Genomic DNA, 17,471 nt, shown 5'->3' with positions numbered 1-17,471 from the left:
GCTGGGGTCAGGGCCGAGCCGGGCCGGAGCCTCCAAGGCCGGGAGCGGGCCAGCGCTGTGGGGCCCAGGCCGAGCCAGAGCCGCTGGGGCCGGAGCCGCCAGGGGTGCTCGGCCGGCGCTGCTGGGGCCGGGACCGGAGCTGCCAGGGCCGGGAGCGGGCCGGCGCGCTCAGACGGAGCCTTCAAGGCCGGCACCGCGGGGTCCGAGCCGAAGCCGCTGGGGCCAGAGCCACTGGGGTGCTCGGCCGGTGCCGCTGGAGCCGAGCTGGGCCGGAGCTGCCAGGGCCGGGAGTGGGCCCACGCACTCGGCCGGAGCCGCCAAGGCCGGGAGCGGGCTGGCGCCGCGGGGCCCGGGCCGAGCCGAAGCTGCTGGGGCCGAGCCGCGCCAGAGCCGCCAGGGCCAGAAGGAGGCCGCCGCGCTCGGCCGGAGCCGCCGGGACCGGGCTGGTGCCGAGGCCACTGGGGCCGGCCGGAGCAGCTTGGCCGGGGCCAGTGGGAGCCGGTCGGACTGGGCCGCGCCGCGCCGCGCCTCGTCTCGTCTCGTCTCGTCTCCCCGGAGCCCTCCTTCTTGCATCTCCCCCTCCAAGTTTACCTGCTGCTGCTGCCGGCCTGCCTCCTGCTTCTTTTTAGACTTCCCGCTAATGTGTGATTCGTGGGAAGCAGGGGAGGGGGAGGAGCAGGTGGGCGGAGCCTTCAGGGGAGGGGAGGAGGAGGAAGTGAGCTAGGGAAGGGGTGGACAGCTGCGAGGCCCGTTTAGGCGCCGCTTTTCAAAAATGTGATGGGGGAAGCAGCTGCTTCCCCTGCACCCCACTAGCTACACTAGTGTCTCCAGCATACTTTATACAATTATGTGCGTGTATAACAGATTTGCATTGTGCCTGTTGCATTGCCCTCTAGTGGCTACTCCACAATTAGGATAACAGTCTTTTGTTGCTGCCAATGCATGGAGGTCTAGAGCAGTCATTCTCATCTCAAACTTTTGTAGTGGTGACCCCTTTCACACAGCAAGCCTCTGAGTGCTACCCCCACTTTATAAATTAAAAACACTTTTAAAAATATTTAACACTATTATAAATGCTGGAGGTGAAGCGGGGTTTGGGGTGGAGGCTGACAGCTCGTGACCCCCCAGGTAATATGACCCTGAGGGGTCATGATCCCCAGTTTGAGAACCCCTGGTCTAGAGAGTGCCATGGTATAAGGTAAGTTTTATGGGCACAGACTGGGATTTCAAAGGAGTTAAGCACCCAGATCTCATTGAATTCCAATGGGAATTGGGTGCCTAACTCCCTTAGTCTCTTTTGGAAATCCTAGCCTCAGTTAACTAACTTCCTCCAAGATGTCAGGGAGGGTCAGGCTGGCTCACTCTCCATCAGTGTCTCTGGCTTTCCTGTGCCTGGAGCTGTGGGGCACAGTGATCAGTGGGCAGCTAAGTAAGTGATGGGGGTGGTGACAGTGGCATGCCTGGATATACTATCTCATCCTGTCCGCAGCCAGAGCAATGCGTCTCTAGGAACAGGGCACAGTATTCTTGGTCAGATGGCTCCAGATGTGGAACAAAACCTGCTGGGCCTCAGGCATTAGCGCACCTCAGTCCCTTCTGTTCTCTGCCTGTGGCACAGAACAGCCTCGTCTCCTGAGGGCTGTAATACTTTGGTCTTATTTTTATTGATGGCTTTAGTGTGCAAGTGACTGGGTTGTGTTGGTGGCCTGTGACAAACAGGAGGTCAGACTGAATGAGCTGGTGGACCCTCTGGCCCTAAACTCTACAAATTTCAGGGCAATCCTTAACTGTAGCTCTGGTGCCTAGGCATTATGAGAGGCACATTAAAAATGCTGGTGAGGATAGACAGACAGACAGATTAGATTAAAAGTATGTTTGCAGTGTTGTTGTAGCTGTGTTGGCCCTGGCTATTCGAGCGGCAAGGTGGGAGAGGTGATATCTTTCATTGGACCAACTTCTGTTGGCGAGAGAGACAAGCTTTCCAGCTCCACAGAGCTCTGCTTCAGGGCTTAAAAGTAAGACGCATCAATAGAAGAGATTCGATTTAGATTAACCAAAGAATATTCAATCATCGAGCCGCATGTAACAAACTAAGCCTGACTTCTCCCCAGCCTGCTAGGTCCTTTAGAACCAGGAGAGTGGATGGGGGCTGGTGGTGTGACTCACTTGGAATTTCAGGGTTGAATTTTTGATTAAATCCTCACAAGAGGCTATTAAGGAAACCTGGTAACTCCAGAGTTAGAGGTAAAGTCTGTCATCGATTAAAACCACCTTCAGAACTGGAAGTAAATGGCCGTTCTCAGCAGCCAGAGGCGAGGTGCGCCAGGGCTTTGTATGGAAGAAGTGGCATTTAATATGGACTGGAAGAAGGGTCAAGAAGTGACAAAAGTGAGAAAATTTGCTCAGGAAGCTTTGAGGTTAATATGCTATTGAGGTTAATATGCCTGCTAGTCAGTGGCACCCACTATTTTCAGAGTCTGTTTCTAAATAGCTTATAAAGGGTTAATAAAATGTTAATAGATGGTTTAATAAATAGTCCATCATTTATTACAGATTGTTATACAATCCAACAGGTCAATAGATTACATATAATCATCTGTAACACTGCCTCCTGATTTGTTTATAACCCGCTGTCACACATACCACTCATATCTGTCACATGCTTATAGCATCTGTTAATTATTTATCCACCTTTTGTAAACTTTTTGTAAGAGGACCCTTACTATAAGTGCGACCAGTAAGTGTGTGCATGCTCCATCCCCTACTCGCCTCAATGGCAGTTTTCTGTGCGGTTACTGACCAGCCTTTCTTTAAGCTTCACCAAGTGGAGAGAAATGGGCTCTTTGCTGTACCACTTTCAGAGGTCTGAGCCAGCTCCTCAGCTGTTGTAGACTGTTGTAATTCCATGCAGCCATGCTGATCTACACCAGCTGAGGAGCTGCCCAGGCATTTTTCATAATCAAAGGTGGCGCTAGTAACAAAGCTACAGGCAATTTTAAAAATACGACAGCACATTTTCTACTGGTGCAAACTTCCCCAAGTCCAGTGATTGCCATGGAGCTGCACCAATCGTTGCCAGCAGAGAGTTGGCCCCAGTGCCTGATTTTGGTTTCACTCATACACCCATGTCTAGTTACTGAAGCAAATGGGGTTGCACCAGAGTAAAATGCGGGTAAGAGTGACCTTCACTCCTGTGCAGAATACCAGCCCAAAGTCTAGGCACCACTCAGAGCAGGTGGGACTTAATCAGTGTGCATAGGCCCAGGGGTGAATTTCATTTAAGTGAGCTCAGAATCAGGGCCCTTGGTTTTGATCTTGATGGGATCCCTTGAGCCTCTTCCTTTGGAATCCAGCCTGGGTCTCAGTGCCTCCCACCCCGCAAACTCACAGATCTTCAGCTGATGTAAGTAAGCACATTTACCCCAGCTGTGCTGAGCACCTGCCTTGTGCTCTGCGTGAGGCATTCTTCCAAGAGGCCTTACTGGTGCAATTAAGAAGCAGCAGAACCCATGTCCGGTGTCATCAGCAGTTTAGCATCAAAAGCCAAATGCAAACTGCAGTCTCAGGGAAAGAAAACACCAAATTAGGCAGGCAATACACATTAGACTCGTGTTATTAAAAACAATAATAATAAAAAAGAAAAAGTACATATCTTATATATGTTACACTATGTTCCATAACATTGGTTGTTATTTTTTTACATATTCAACAGTATTTCATGGAGATGGCCTGGTCCATAGCCTCCCTCCAATTCTTTTGCTCTGTTGCATTTTGGAAACTATTGACACGACATACATGTTATAACCTAGAGGTCCAAAGCTGGCCTGAGAAGAGGGACAGGGAGATGGTGTTTCTTGCAGCTGGCTCAGCCCATGTCATACCATTCTGGGTGCCCAAACGTTGCAATGTTCAAGGACAACTTGCCAGAACACCAAAAACTGTCCTGAATCTGCCCTTATATGGTTGTATGTTTAAATACAAAGTAAAGGCACACAGTCATAGACTGCGAGTCTCCAAGCAGCCTAGGGGCTGTAGATGTGCCTCTTTAATTAGAGCAGCATCTAACTCCCCTAGACAGCTTTGCAAATGTCAACCATAGCATTTACTTGCTCAGTAAAGGAATATGACGCGAAATGGCTTGTGGTCTGAGTTCACCAGCTGTCAAACCCTACAGTTTCGTCCTCACCTGGTACGGAGAGAGCAGCAGTGAGCTGTGTTTTAGGCTGGGCTGGGCTGGATTTGACCCTTAGGCTGCAGTCTGGGCACCCAAGGTTCATAAGCTACAGCAGTGAAATCCACCCCTTGTACAGATGGTCAGCAGGCAGCTTCAGCACCCCTGCAGCCCCACTCAGGGTGTAGGTGTGATTTAAGATGCACTTGTGCCGCAGCTCTATGTAGGGTGAGTTCCCTCCCCCCAAAAATACAGCCCAAGTGACATTTAGTGCATGAGAAAGTGAGAAATTCTCTGCAGCACATTCACCCAGGAGCATCCGTTCTCAGTGACCATGCAAAACCCATAAAAAAACCCTTCTCTTGGTTTGTGCCTAGCAGCTTGGGAGTTAAGCGGTTACTGTGACAGCTGCACACTTTCCTGTTTGCTTTGAGAGGGTCTTTGTTGCAGAACAGGAACAGCAGCACACGTGCGCACACACACAGATACACACACACACTCCGTCTCCCCTACCCCCAAGAAACTAGGGACAGCGAAAGTGACGGCGACTGTGCCCATAGAAGCCAGCAGAACAAGCCTCTTTAGGCTTCAATGGGAGTTGACCGGGGCCCATCACGCCACTGCAGAGGCCTGTGGGCCTGATTCTCGCCTAGCCTGCACCCTGTGTGCTGCAAAGGGGAGTCAAACACTCCCATTCCTGGGCCAGCTCCTCAGCTGATGTGAAGTAGAAGTGCTTCTATTGCCCTCCGTGGAGTTATGACAGGCTGCAACAACTGAGGGTCTGGCCCATTAGTTGGTAACGGGTTGCATGACCACGTTGCACTAGTGTAACTGACTGCACACAGGGTAAGGTGGGGGTGGACCAGGTTCTGTGGCTCACCAACACTGGAGGGATGGGAAGGTAGAGTCACATTAGGCTAAAGCAGGGAATGAGTACTCTGTGCATTTTCCCCATCAACTGGCACCTGAACAGATTGTGCGCCACCCTTGTCCTCCCACCTGAGATCACAGGGGGTGCATGTGGAGCAGGAGGGGACATGACGTTTGTTCTCACTATGTGGCTGTAATTCACAGGAACATTTTAAACAGAAAGTACCTGTAACATTTAACCCCAGGAGCGAGCGAGTTCGCTCAAAGCCCTGTCAAGCCGCTACATCAACGCAGGTGACCCGAGGGATGAGCAGTTACTATGCTATGAATGGGCCAGTGTCACAACTGTGTTAGAAACACACGAGTCTGTTACTTGTCAAGGCGCCTGTGGCCATTATGTCAATTACTACATTCAGTGCAACTCTGGGAGCCCTGCCCCCCATATAATCACCAGCTCACAGGTTAGTAACCTGGCGTTGGGCATTCACGCCGCTCCACCATGCCCTAGCCAGTATTCCAGTGTCCCAGGAGACAGGTCTTGGCCTCCCACCCCTCCCTGCAGTAGGCAGCTGTCACGCTAGCTTATTCTGCAGTCAGACTCTATGTGCCCCTTTGCATGTATCAGAAGTAGGTAGGGGGATTGACACGGAATGGAGGGGGCATTGGTATGGCTCAGAGGCCAAAAATGAGCCCTGAAGGCTGCTAGAGTGTTGTTCTGCTAGAATACATTAGTAGGGCCATAAACAAAATGGGCTTTATTTGTAACCCTACAATAATAAACCATTGTACAGCTCCTTCCCTAAGCATAGTCAGAAATGGCATTGCAGCTGCTTACACCAGGCCTGAGTTTGCCCCATGGTGTAAATTGGTTAGGAAATGACAGTTCCTAGCACAGCAATGGCTTTTGGGGGGGGGGGGGGGTCAACTCCTGAGGTCAGTTACATCCATGTAAATCCAGGGTACCTCAGGTGGCTTTAATGGTGTTGCTCTGGAATTACATGGGTGTCAATGAGATCAGAATCAGGGCTTTGGTGTTCAGTGGGTGTGCAAAATATGTGTGACACAGCACACTGTGGGTCTGGTCCTGATCACACTTATACCAGGTAAATGAGGAGTAACTGCACTCAAGTCAAGCAAGTTGCACTGGTGTAAAATTGGTATGAGAGGAGAATCAGGCTGCAGTGTGAACTCAAGCCCCCCTGGAGAAAAGGGTGGGTTTTTTGCAATTGACTTCAACAATTGGCCAGGTATTGGCATTGTAAGTAAACATGGCCCCACATGTATGGTCCCAGGTGACATGAATTGCTGGGGCGGGGGGAATAGAATGTAATTCAAAGACCATCCCATGATGGTGGCTGAATGTAAATAACACGAGTAGTGACTAGGTGTCAGGAATGTGCATTTCCACTCTGCTCCTTGTACTAATGCAAACACAAGGGTGCGCCTGCTAGTACTGTCTGCAGTGAGAACAGCAAAGGCAGGCACTGGGCAAACTAGTCCAGTCAGCACACCTCACATGACCATTTGCTAGTCTGTCTCTGGTCCTCCCACAGCTATACAATTTTGATTTTCAGCAACCCCTTGTTCTGCCAGCTTTCATGGGCCTTCAGTGCATGACATTCCTGACCTCAAAGAGCTTTGCTAAGCCAATTCTGGGCCTTCAGCCAGCTCTGCTAATGTACCTTAATCATGCCCCAAAACACCTCCTGGTGTTCAGTCCCGCATCACCATACAGGTCACCTCAGTCTGGCCTCAAAACACTCTTCCATTCCTGAGCTAAAACACAATTCTGCCAGTATCTTAACCTGCAAAGTCCCCTGTGCCAGGCCTGGGCCCTCACACAGCTCTGCCAACGAGCCTCAGTCTTAAACTGCTCTACAGCGTAACATCTCCCTGAGCCACAGGTGCCCACGGCAATTGGTTTACAGGGATCATCCCGCCACACACTGTTTTCAGGCTGCTCCGTTATCTTGCTGCACCATTTCCTGCCCTCTGAGTAGATCCAATCCAACAGCCACCCAGGCCCACTCTGTGCCCATTTGGAATGTGCCTGTGTCAAGGGACTACAATTCCCTTGCCCTGGTGAACTAGAGCTTCTCACCATAACCACCAGTGCATTAGCTTTGCTTTATCAATCCTGCCCCCTTGAGACTCAGAGGGCTGGGGAAGCATAAAAACACCCTGAGGACTCGATCTTCCTGGGATTTCACCTTCTGCCCCCATTTACACCTCTGCAAATCATTGTCCAAGTCTGAATCGCAGCTTTTCACAGTCCTTTGGCCCAGATGAAAATAACTACATTGGGTGAAAAGCAGGGCAGAATCAGGCCCACAGCTGAATTATGCATGTCGAGCCAGATCCTCAGCTGATGCAAATTGGCTGATTTGCACCAGCTGAGGATCTGCCCCCACAAACGTACACATTTTCTGAGAGGATATAAGAAGGCCTTTGGCAGTGACCTTGGCTAAGACCAGTCTGCAGGTGGGGGCTGGTGCATTCCAGCAGTGGCTGAATAAACCCAAAGGGCCTGATTCTCACTGTGTCACATCAGTGAAATCAATGATGGTGTATCAACATAAACATGATGTAACTGGCAAATTAGACACTTTGGTTTTTCATGGAACTCCAGGGCTGGAATCTCCTCTCATACTGTATGCATATGGAAATCCATTAGCAAGCCATGCACTTACTCCTTACCTATACCAGTATATATGACAGAAGAATCTGACCCTCTATGTCCAATGCTTTTGCTTTCCCTTCAGGGTGACCTGAAATAGGGTAGAAGATGGGAATGGGGGAAGTTAAGTCAGGGAAGTTCTCTGGCCTGTGCTATGCAGGAGGGCAAACGAGATGATCACAATGGTCTCTTTTGGCCTCATAATCCATGAACTGACACCAGGCTAGTCTCAGCTGCTATGGATGGGAAGGGGACTGAAGAGCTTAGACTAGTCCACACCCAGGTATACCGTGGCTGAGTGAAGAGCTGAGGACTTGCGCTCGGACACTGGGAGCAGGCAGGGCCTGGAGCTCACCCCCGAAAGTGAAGAGAGATCAGAAACAATGAGACGCCCACAGGAGAGGGGCCCTGACGGAGAGGCCTTTTGCTTATATCCTCTGAGCAACTTCAGACCTAGCAACACTGGGCTCATCCTCCACTTCACTCCTCTTTAAAGGCTTGTCCTTACTGTGTTACTTTTAATCAACATTAAGGACACACACACCCCCAGGCACACCCAGGCCTTCACGCACACAAAGGAACCCATCGCAAATATACACTATAGACAGGAGAGTCTGTTCACGCTATATATATATACAGAGTCTCTGGGGAACAGTCTGAAGAATGCGCATAGGGCGGGGACTTTAGTAAGCGACAGACACAAAGCCCATCATGGTTTCAAACACTTCCCCTTCTTCTCCCGCCGCTGCAGTTTCCGCAGACGCCGGGTCCAGGCATCCCGCCATTGGATAACTAGGCTGTTCTTGTCAGCCATGAGTCCTGGTCGGTCAGTGGGGTTTTCGCTGATCCCCATGACAAGGTATTTTCTGCTGATTTGGATCTTGGGGCACTTGCAGGCCAGGTCTTTCATGTGGATCCACAGGAAGTTATCACCACGCTTCACACGCTCATCGCGGCACTTGTAGACCGAGAGGACGTTGACAGTGAACTTAGCCCAGTTGGCCACTGTCTCCATGTCTAAGACATTCACTTGGACAACTGGGGGAGAGACAAAGAGAGACGCTGAGAGTAGAGCAAGAGTCAGCGATGATACTCTCCTCCCCGACCCCCTTGTTCTGGCAACAGGCAAATTTCCATGGCTCAATCTTTGCGGGATTGTTTCTGCTCTGACAGGGGAACCATCCACCCTTTAAGAAAACACTCTATCCTGTTGCACTGCAGCTTCTCGATGGACCAATTCCACAAGATCTAGTTATGTCTTCTCACCACAACACTCGGTGACTTGGCATTAGAGACGCTTGGAATTTTTCCATCAAAACAGTTTTTGGGGATGAGAAATGGCTTTGTGATGAAAACAAAAATGCTCACAATACATTTTTCAGTAAAAAAATTCTAGTTTTGGTAAAATTTCCAACAAAAAATGAAAAAAAAAATCACCAACTTTTTTTGTTTTTGTTTTTTATGAAAAACTGGAAAATTTACCCCCCTCTCCCCCCAAACTCATATCAATTTTCCAAAATTGCCAGTGAAAAGTGATTAGCATTTTTTGACCAGCCTTATTCAGCACGGCTATCCCCATGCTTCTTAAAGCAACAGGCCCCCAGGGCACAGCTGTCTGTGGTCCAGAGGATGACTGGGACTGCTGAGTGCTCAGAAAAGGCAGACTTCAGGAGCCTACTGAGCCTCCAAATTCCACCTGCACTGCAGGAGGACAAGATGTTGCTTAATTTTCCTTTTCAGACACGCTTTGCTAGTCAGTGACATCCACCCTGCTTTGGGACTTTGATATGGTTCTGAGGTTTGCTGGCCAAACATGATTTCATCTCAGGCCAAGTGCATGAGGAAGGGGCAGGACGGTGGTGAAACCAAAGTGGAAAGGCAGTGATTTGGCCCTGGAAGACACAGGGCAGCAAAAAGAGCTGGAAGGCCTGATTCTCCCTTCACTGACATTGGTGTTAATTGGGGTTAACTTTGTTGAGGTTATGCGGGGGTAAAACCTGTGTCAGGTTTCAGAATGAGGCCACATTAATGCCTCAGACCTCCCCAACCACAACCCAGTGACGGGACTCCCAACAAGCAGTTGTAACAGATGCTTGGCTGGATGGGCTATGGGTGGTCCTGGGTGTTTGTAGCCTGTGACTCAGGAGATGTGCACTCAGTTCCTAGCTCTGTCACAGACTCCTTACATGACCTGGAGCCAGTCACTTACAATCTCTCTGTGCCTCAGTTCTCCATGGGGAGAATGTTTCCCTGGCTCTCAGGAGTGTTGTGAGGATAAAGTCATGCCTATTTGTGAGGTGCTCATATGGGGCCCATAAGTACAAAGAGCAGCTCAGGGATTGAGGAGGAAAATCAGGGGTCATCCTAAAAGAAATAGCTGGAAAGTACCTGGAAATTAGAGTTTTGTGGCTCAATAGATATTTGCTGGTGTAGTGAGGTGGTCACCCCACTCCTGCCCTGAAGGGCTTAAAACAGCCCTGGGAGAGGGCTGTGGTGGGGAAAAGCTAGGCTGATTGGGGAAAGCAGCCACAGATGGGGCCACGCCCCAATCAGGCCACAGCTGGCCTGATAAAAGGGCTGAGGGCCAGAGGCTGAGAAAAAGAGACTCTCTCTCTAGCTCCTGAGAGAGAAGTACTGGGCTGCTTGGGACCTGAGAAGGGTACCTGAGGTGGAGCAGTGCTGGGGAAAGGCAGAGGGAGCTGGGGAGCTCCAGCCTAGTAAAACCCCAGGCTGTAGGCCTTGCTAGAAGGCCAAAAAGGGTACTGGAGCTGCAGAGGGGCAGCCCAGAGACAGGCAAAGGCAGCAGGTCCTAACCCCCATTGCCGATGATGAGTGGTTTACAGACTGCAGTTTGCCCCAGTGAGGGTCCTAACCCCCCTTGCCGATGATGAGTGGTTTACAGACTGCAGTTTGCCCCAGTGAGAGGGGCTAGATGATGACTGGCAGTAGCCACTGAGGCAAGATGGGTTTAGAGTGTTGGGGGGTTCCCCTGGAAGGGGAGACCCAGAGTGAGGGGGTACTGCGGTGGGCAGGACCCCTGGGCAAAGGGCACCGGGGTCTGGGAAGGACATGGGGCCAGCGGCAGGCGAGACACCGGCCTGCAGAAGGTGCTCCAGGCTGGAAAGAGCTAATTCCCGAGATGGCCAGCAGGAGGTGCTGTGCCGGTGAGTCATCGCCCCGCCACAGCCGGCTAAAACAATTTTGAATTTTTCAACACTGAAATGACCCACATTTAGAATTCCTTTTACGGGGGATCTACAAGCTCCCATGACTCTATTATGGGCACGTATGGCACAGGTGGCTAGCTGGAGCCCTTCCACTGAAAGTCCTGAGAAACGTAAATGGGTTAAAGTTGCAAGAAAGTCTAGCTGAATGGAAGGGCTAGTTCTGGTGAGCTCTTCTCTCTCCAAACTCCCATTCACTCCAGCCTCCTCCCCCACCCCCTGACTCAGAGCCATCTGACAGCCATTTCTTTTGCTCTCCACCTTGCCAAAACCATCTTTTCAGATGGAGCCAAGGGTTCCTGTGGAAGATCAATCAAACAGCTCTCTCCAGTGAACCTCCCTCCATGCCCGAGTGTGAATGGCCCCGTGTCACAGTGATTAACAACGTGCAGTCAGCATCCGCCCAGCCTGGCCTCACAGTGGCGATTCACATCAGCTTTCTCCCAAGACCCCTCAGACAACAAGAGTACAGAGAAAATGTTCTTTGTAAGGTATCTGGCAGGCAGGGAGGGACAGAGGGGGAGAGGGCATGGAATGGTTTAAAAGGTTTGCTTTAATGAATTTCATGCTGGTGGAAAGGGCCAGACTGATAGCCCCAGAGACCGAAGGTCTCATTTTGCCTCCACAGCAGGTACCAGACGGGCAGTGGCAGCACTAGCTTCCAGCACTCCCTCATTGGTGCACTTCAGCACTGTAGACGGATGACCTCAAGAAGTGAGAGGCTCACCTAGACTCCATGTGTATTCGGGGTGAATTTGGGGAAGGAAGGCTTCCCTTGAAGTGTCTGGAAAATTGGCGCCCTTCATTAAATTAAATTAACCCTGAGTAATTGTAGCCCTGACTTCCTGACTGCAGGTGCAAATCAGAGAATGAAAACACCAAATTCTCAGATTCCTGCCCGCAAGTGCATATTCAAGCCATTGGACAAGAAAGCCTTTAATTTTTAGCATCTCTACCAACTAGGGTGCTGATTGCCATCTCTTACAGTGAGGGTGAGGGTCAGCTGAGGAAAGACAGGGGATGTCGACACCAGTCCGCCACTGGCCGGAGACCACCATGGGCCATCGAACTACCACCAGATGGCAATGACTTTTGGTCACTGCTGACCTTGGATGCCTCTCTGTTAGCTGCTGGATCTCTGGCTAGATTGAGGCCCAATAGGAGAGGATCAGAGGGTGGGGGAAGCTTGGATGGAGTGAACACAGACTGAATTCTCCTCCCACACCAGAAAAGCACGACCCATGTAGGGCAGGGTGAGATGTTCTGACAGAACAGGGTGGGACAGTCTAATTCTGCTCCCATCCCAGGACTGGGCTCGCTGATCCAAGGCCTGGCTGCAGGTGTCTACTGGCCCTTTTCCTCACTCTTCTTCCCTGCAAAGTTGACTTCAGGAAGGAAGAGCTGCTTACCATAATCCTTCTTGCAGTATTTTTTCATATTAATCTTGTAGTTGCCTTTGGCTGGCTTGCAGTACGAATCACAGTCTGCAGAGAAGGAACAGAGCAAACTAAGCGCTGAGTAGTTTCAAACAAACCCCATACAAGCAAAACCATAACAACCGGGGGGAAGGAGAGGCTAGGGGAAGTTTGCATCTCTCACCTGCGGCACTGTACGCTGGCATTAACAATGAATCACCCACCTGGGGCAAAGACCAATAAAAGGCAATATAATTTCATACAGCAGATTTCAGACAAACTGAATCCTCAAACACTCTAGAGCTTTTGAGCCAGATCCTCAGTTGATGAAGCTCCTCTGACTTCAGCTGAGCTCTACCGATTTACAGCAGCTGTGGATAATAAAACTGTAGAGCTAATAATAAATAACAGCGATGGCTGAGAGAAATCAAGAGGCACAGATTTTAAACTCTTCAGACAGGGACTGTCTTTGTATGTGTTTGCACAGCTTCTAGCATAATGGATTCTGACTGGGTCTCTTGGGATAATATTTGAGAATATTAAATAATAATAGCCATAAGCGAGGGAGAAAATGTATCCTCAGCTTAGATTTGAGATGGACAGTGGAGTAATAGAGGCAAGGTGTCCCAGGTGGTAGGAGCAGCAAAGGAGAAGGTTCTTGCACCATCAATAGCCAGATTGTGAGAATGAGGCTGATGCTAGCTAAATAAAGGAGCTGGGAGAGAGGCCCAGAGAGGTCAGATCTTCAGCTGATGTAAGTCAGCATAGCTCCATCAAAGCCAACAAAACTACACTGAGTTACACCAGCTGAGATTCTGGCCCCATGTCCCTTAGGATGTGCTGGAGAAAGTCCCAAAGAGGGAGTTAGAACACATTGTGCCAAACTCATGTAATTCCACTGAAGTTAAGGGTGTTACTCCAGGGATGAACTTGGCCTATGTAGAATCCTTTTGACCTGTATTCTGATGCAGACGGGAAGTCAGTGGAACTGTCTATGGCATGGGATGGGATCAAGCTTCCTCATGAGTGTGAGGAGGCAGGAGCAATGCAGTTCTGCACATGCCAGGCCCTGGAGCGCTGGGAAACAGAGGAGGGAGTTGCAGGAGTCCAAGGGAGAGGAGATGCAAAGGGAGAGGTGGTGAAATCAAGGCAGGATCACACAGGAGGAGTGCTGCAGATCTGCAAATATGGGGGATGTGGGAGGAGAAGGAGATTGGAGTCGAGGGTAACACCAAGGCTGTGAGTATGGAGACAACAGGAATGGGAGAGTCCAGCCACAGATAGGCATGTTTGAACACGTTCCATCTCCCCACCTCACAGCACACCAACAGTGTAGGAGTCTGCTCTGCTGCAGGAGGTGTTTCCCTGAATAACCTGAACACACGCCACCTCCCGCCCATGGGGGGCATTGTGCTGCTGGGATGTGGCCGGGGAGGTGTCCTTTGTGGACATGCAGCATCATTTCAGGTCTTTGGCACAGCACAGGGCGTTGCGCTCCCTGATCTGGCCACGTTCCATAGGGCTGGGCTCATGCCATAGGCCAGCCTTTTTATGTCTATTGCTGGAAGCCACAGCTTTGTATGAAGAGCAGAGCAGTTCTGGAACCTTTCTCCCCAACATCTTTGATCCCAAGGATTTCTCAAAGCAGCCCCCTCTTCATTCCTTTCTTCTGCCACCATCCTTTGAACAGCTCAATTTGTCTCTCTCCACACATTTTGCTTAGGTTATGCTTTTCTGAGCCCATCTTTCTTCCTCTCTTCCCCTCTTGCAGATTCTCTGTCTAGCTTGGCTACATTTCCCCTGGGACAGGGCAAGCAGTCAATGAAGTTCTCTTTGTTTGTGGGTTGCCAGAGGGATCGGAGAGAAAGAAACAAAACAAAACACCAACCTCCCCGTGCCAACTTCCACAAGAAAAAAGGAAGAAAACCAGAAACACAAACGGACCTGGATTCTGCTGCTCTCTCCCTTTCCGCCCTGATCCCTTTTATTCTGGCCTTTGTGCTGCCGGCTCCAAATTTGTCACTGATAAAAGCAGCTCAGCACGAAGCTAATTCCCCAGCAAAGGGGAGTGAGCGCTGTCCTCTACCCCAGCTTGCCCTGCCCACCTCGGCTGGGCTCACAGTGCCCAGGGGCCACCGGTCTTTTCCTGCTTCGCTTTGTTCTCCTCTCCCTTTTTATTTAGGGAAGCACAGAGCCACACTCTGGCAACTTTTATGATAAAGACATTTATGCTGGGTTTTTCCATTTCTCTCCCTTCCCTTTTTGAATGAATCTAGTGCTGACAGAGGATGCTTGATTGCCCGTCCTGGGGCCTGAATCCCTTTCTTTATTAACAGAACAAATACAGTATGGGCAGCAGCAGTGGAAGCTTCCTGCACATCCACCACCACCAATGGATCTGAACCGTGACTCTAAGGCACAGCTCTAGAGAGAGAATAGAGTTCGTTCTCCACGGCCCATTCAGTCCTCGGCTTCTCTGCTGAGTGGGCAGCCCGAGTGCCCTTGGCAATGGTGGTTTTGGGATGTGGACCTTTCTCCCCTGGAAAATGGCCTGAGATGGCCAGCTCATTCCACAGGCCAGGGAGCTGCTGCCAGATGGGGCTGACTTTCTGACAGAGGTGACCTGGGACAGAACTTTATTATGTTTATGCCTTATGGGCAAAATTCACTCCTGTGCAGAGCCTGTTTTCAGGGCTTTAGTGGACTTTTGAGACCTTGTGCAAGGAGTGAACTTCACATCATTTTTAACTGTTTTTGGAGAACTGCTCAGTGCTGCTTCTGATCTTGCTGATACTGGCTTTACCTGTCCTGAATTATTCCAGTGGGCTGAAATCTGCTCTTGGCTAAACCAGTACAAATCTAATCCAACTCAGCTGGTTTACACAGCCTTACTGTAGATTTACATCAATGGAAATAGGAGAGAATTTGACTGGTTGATCTTACCTGAGTTACTCTTGATTTACACCAGGGTTTGAAAGACCAGAAGAAAGCCCATAATGTCACTGCTATTTTTTTAAATAATTATAGCAAAACTAAACACAACAACATAACTTGAAGTAACAAGTCTACCTAAAAATCTGAAGGCTAAATGTGAAAGGAACAATGGGCAGATTAAAAGTACAGGAACTTCTCCATAGTAGTTTAAGAAAGTCTATGGGTCACATCCTTAATTGGCGTAAATGACTATATTTGGACTCTTTCGTGAGCTAGTTATTCAAGCTAATCAGTTGGAAAGTCTTGGCTCCTATATAGGAGTTATTTCAGGACCAAGTGCTCCAGCCGTGGCGAGCAGATTTCATCCCATCAGTTTGGTTGTGTTTATGGTAGAGCGCCTCCCTCCCCCCCCCGAAAATGGATTTTCCATTCCACAAAATCTTTGGAGAGCTTGACATTTTTTTTCATCCCAAATGAACAGGAAAAGCCAAAATTTCACAAATTTTCAAAAAACAAAATTCACATTCCCCCCCCAGCTTAACCAAAATTTTGTTTTAATTTTGACCATTTATTATTTTTTTAAATGTTTTATTATAAAATAAAATAAATTTCAAAACAACATGTCTGGAAGTTTTGACATTTTTAAACGTTTTTCCCAAAATGAACTTTTATCAAAATTGATACAATTTTGCGAAAAAATTATTTTCATCATGATGGCATTTCTCAATGGCAAATTGTTTTGATGAAAAGTTTTCACCCAGCTCCAGTTTATAGGGCACATGTGAAATGCACCAATTTAAGATATTGTGATTTAGCAACTGCCCCAGCTTCTCCGGTGTGTTAAGGCTGCTTTGTACCATTCTGCTTTAAAGTTGGTCTATTGAATCCTGGGAAGCTCACCCAGTGTAGGTATATAACACACACACACCCCGTCCCTCCTGCCATGGTGGGGAGCATGGCTGAGGCAAGGAGGGCAGCTCTGAGACGTTGCTGTGGGGATGCTCACATGTGGGCTAGGCTAACCTGGGTGCTCAGACCCAGGTACTGATCACCCAGGTTAACTGGGCAGTGTAGCCATAGCCTTGGTGTTCGACGTCTGTCCTTAGGCTTCAAATGCAGCATTCAAGGAACCCACAAAGTGCGGATTTGTCCAGAAGAGGATTCAGGGTGAGTCAAGAATCCCACTGCAAGACCTCATGCCAGTCTTTGCTCTCATTCCTTGATCAGACCTGTGTCACTAATGCTGTGGGGCGCTAAGGGCCCTGTCAGGACCAGCAGCTCACTGGGCCAAGTACTGGCTGTATCTGCAGGCAGACTAACTCTCCAGGGGAGAGAATTCACAACAGTAAGTATCAGAGAGCAGCACCAGTCTGGGCAGATGGCACTGGGGCTGGTGGCATAGCACCGAATCACATCCAGCCACGGGACGGGAAGTTGTCCAGAAAGCTGAAAGGAGAGGAGATGCAAAAGAAGGAGGGGGCAGTGCTCGATGGCCATACATGGCCTAGTGTTAGTCTGATTACAGGGACCTGGCTAGGTTCCATCTACACTATAATCTTTATCGGTGTTGGAACGGGGTCAAGTGACAACTGTGTTGTAACCAATCCCCTAACAGGGTTGTAATTGTGGCACACATGGGGTCTACGAGAGACTGTGATGAGTGACAGTTTGCTAACACCTCTCCCTGCAGTGAGCCAGTCGATTATAGTCCTGGGGCAAAGCCCTGGTTGGGGAGAAGAGGTTCATGAGACGTGCAGAGCGGACGGGAAGAGAAGGAGAGACAGAGCAAGCCTGGCAGCTGAAAGGGCTTTGTAGAAACAGAAGTTAAAGCCAATGAGCACTGCCAGGGAGATCTGGCCTGAGAAAGAGCCATAAATCTGAGCCTTTTTTTTTTTTTGGTATAATAATAATGTTTTTAAGTGCCACAAGATGTAAACTAATCTACTTAGTTAGAAAAACATGTTTCTAGGGAATTGAGCGATTTCTCTTGAAGAAACCGGGAGGGTTTCAGAGGAAAAAGTGAAGTGCTTTAAAAAGACTAGAAATTATTATTAGTACTATTATTTGTAAAAGCTATAAAGATTTCCCAAAGATCACCCCCCCTTCACTGTGCCACCCCACCATTCCGTCCCAGTCTCCCCACACACAATGCTACTAGAAGCTTATCAGCTGAAGATTAA

At 49.4% G+C, this 17,471-nt stretch overlaps 1 protein-coding gene across 3 annotated transcripts in view; it reads right to left on the bottom strand.

Moving 5' to 3' along the window:
• The window catches only part of NTN3 (netrin 3), a 100,532-nt gene that overhangs the window by 4,515 nt on the left and 78,546 nt on the right, over positions 1-17,471 (bottom strand). The window contains exons 6-8 of one of the 3 annotated variants that reach the window (XR_002908056.3): positions 12,352-12,426; positions 7,739-8,756; positions 3,422-3,561 (exon numbers count right to left, since the gene is read on the bottom strand). Coding sequence is in view for 1 of the 3 variants with exons in the window: in XM_024198903.3 (XP_024054671.1) it covers positions 8,428-8,756; positions 12,352-12,426 (404 nt within the window). In the remaining 2 variants the exon portion in view is untranslated. Of the gene's footprint in view, positions 1-3,421; positions 3,562-5,838; positions 8,757-12,351; positions 12,427-17,471 lie in introns of those variants that run through there. The other 2 variants (XR_002908055.3, XM_024198903.3) reach the window with 2 other exon arrangements.

The sequence above is a fragment of the Terrapene carolina genome, unplaced genomic scaffold, assembly GCF_002925995.2.
Source record: "Terrapene carolina triunguis isolate 2854851 unplaced genomic scaffold, T_m_triunguis-2.0 Scaffold67, whole genome shotgun sequence".
NCBI lineage: Eukaryota > Metazoa > Chordata > Testudines > Emydidae > Terrapene > Terrapene triunguis.
This window is presented reverse-complemented; position numbering and strand designations above follow the sequence as displayed.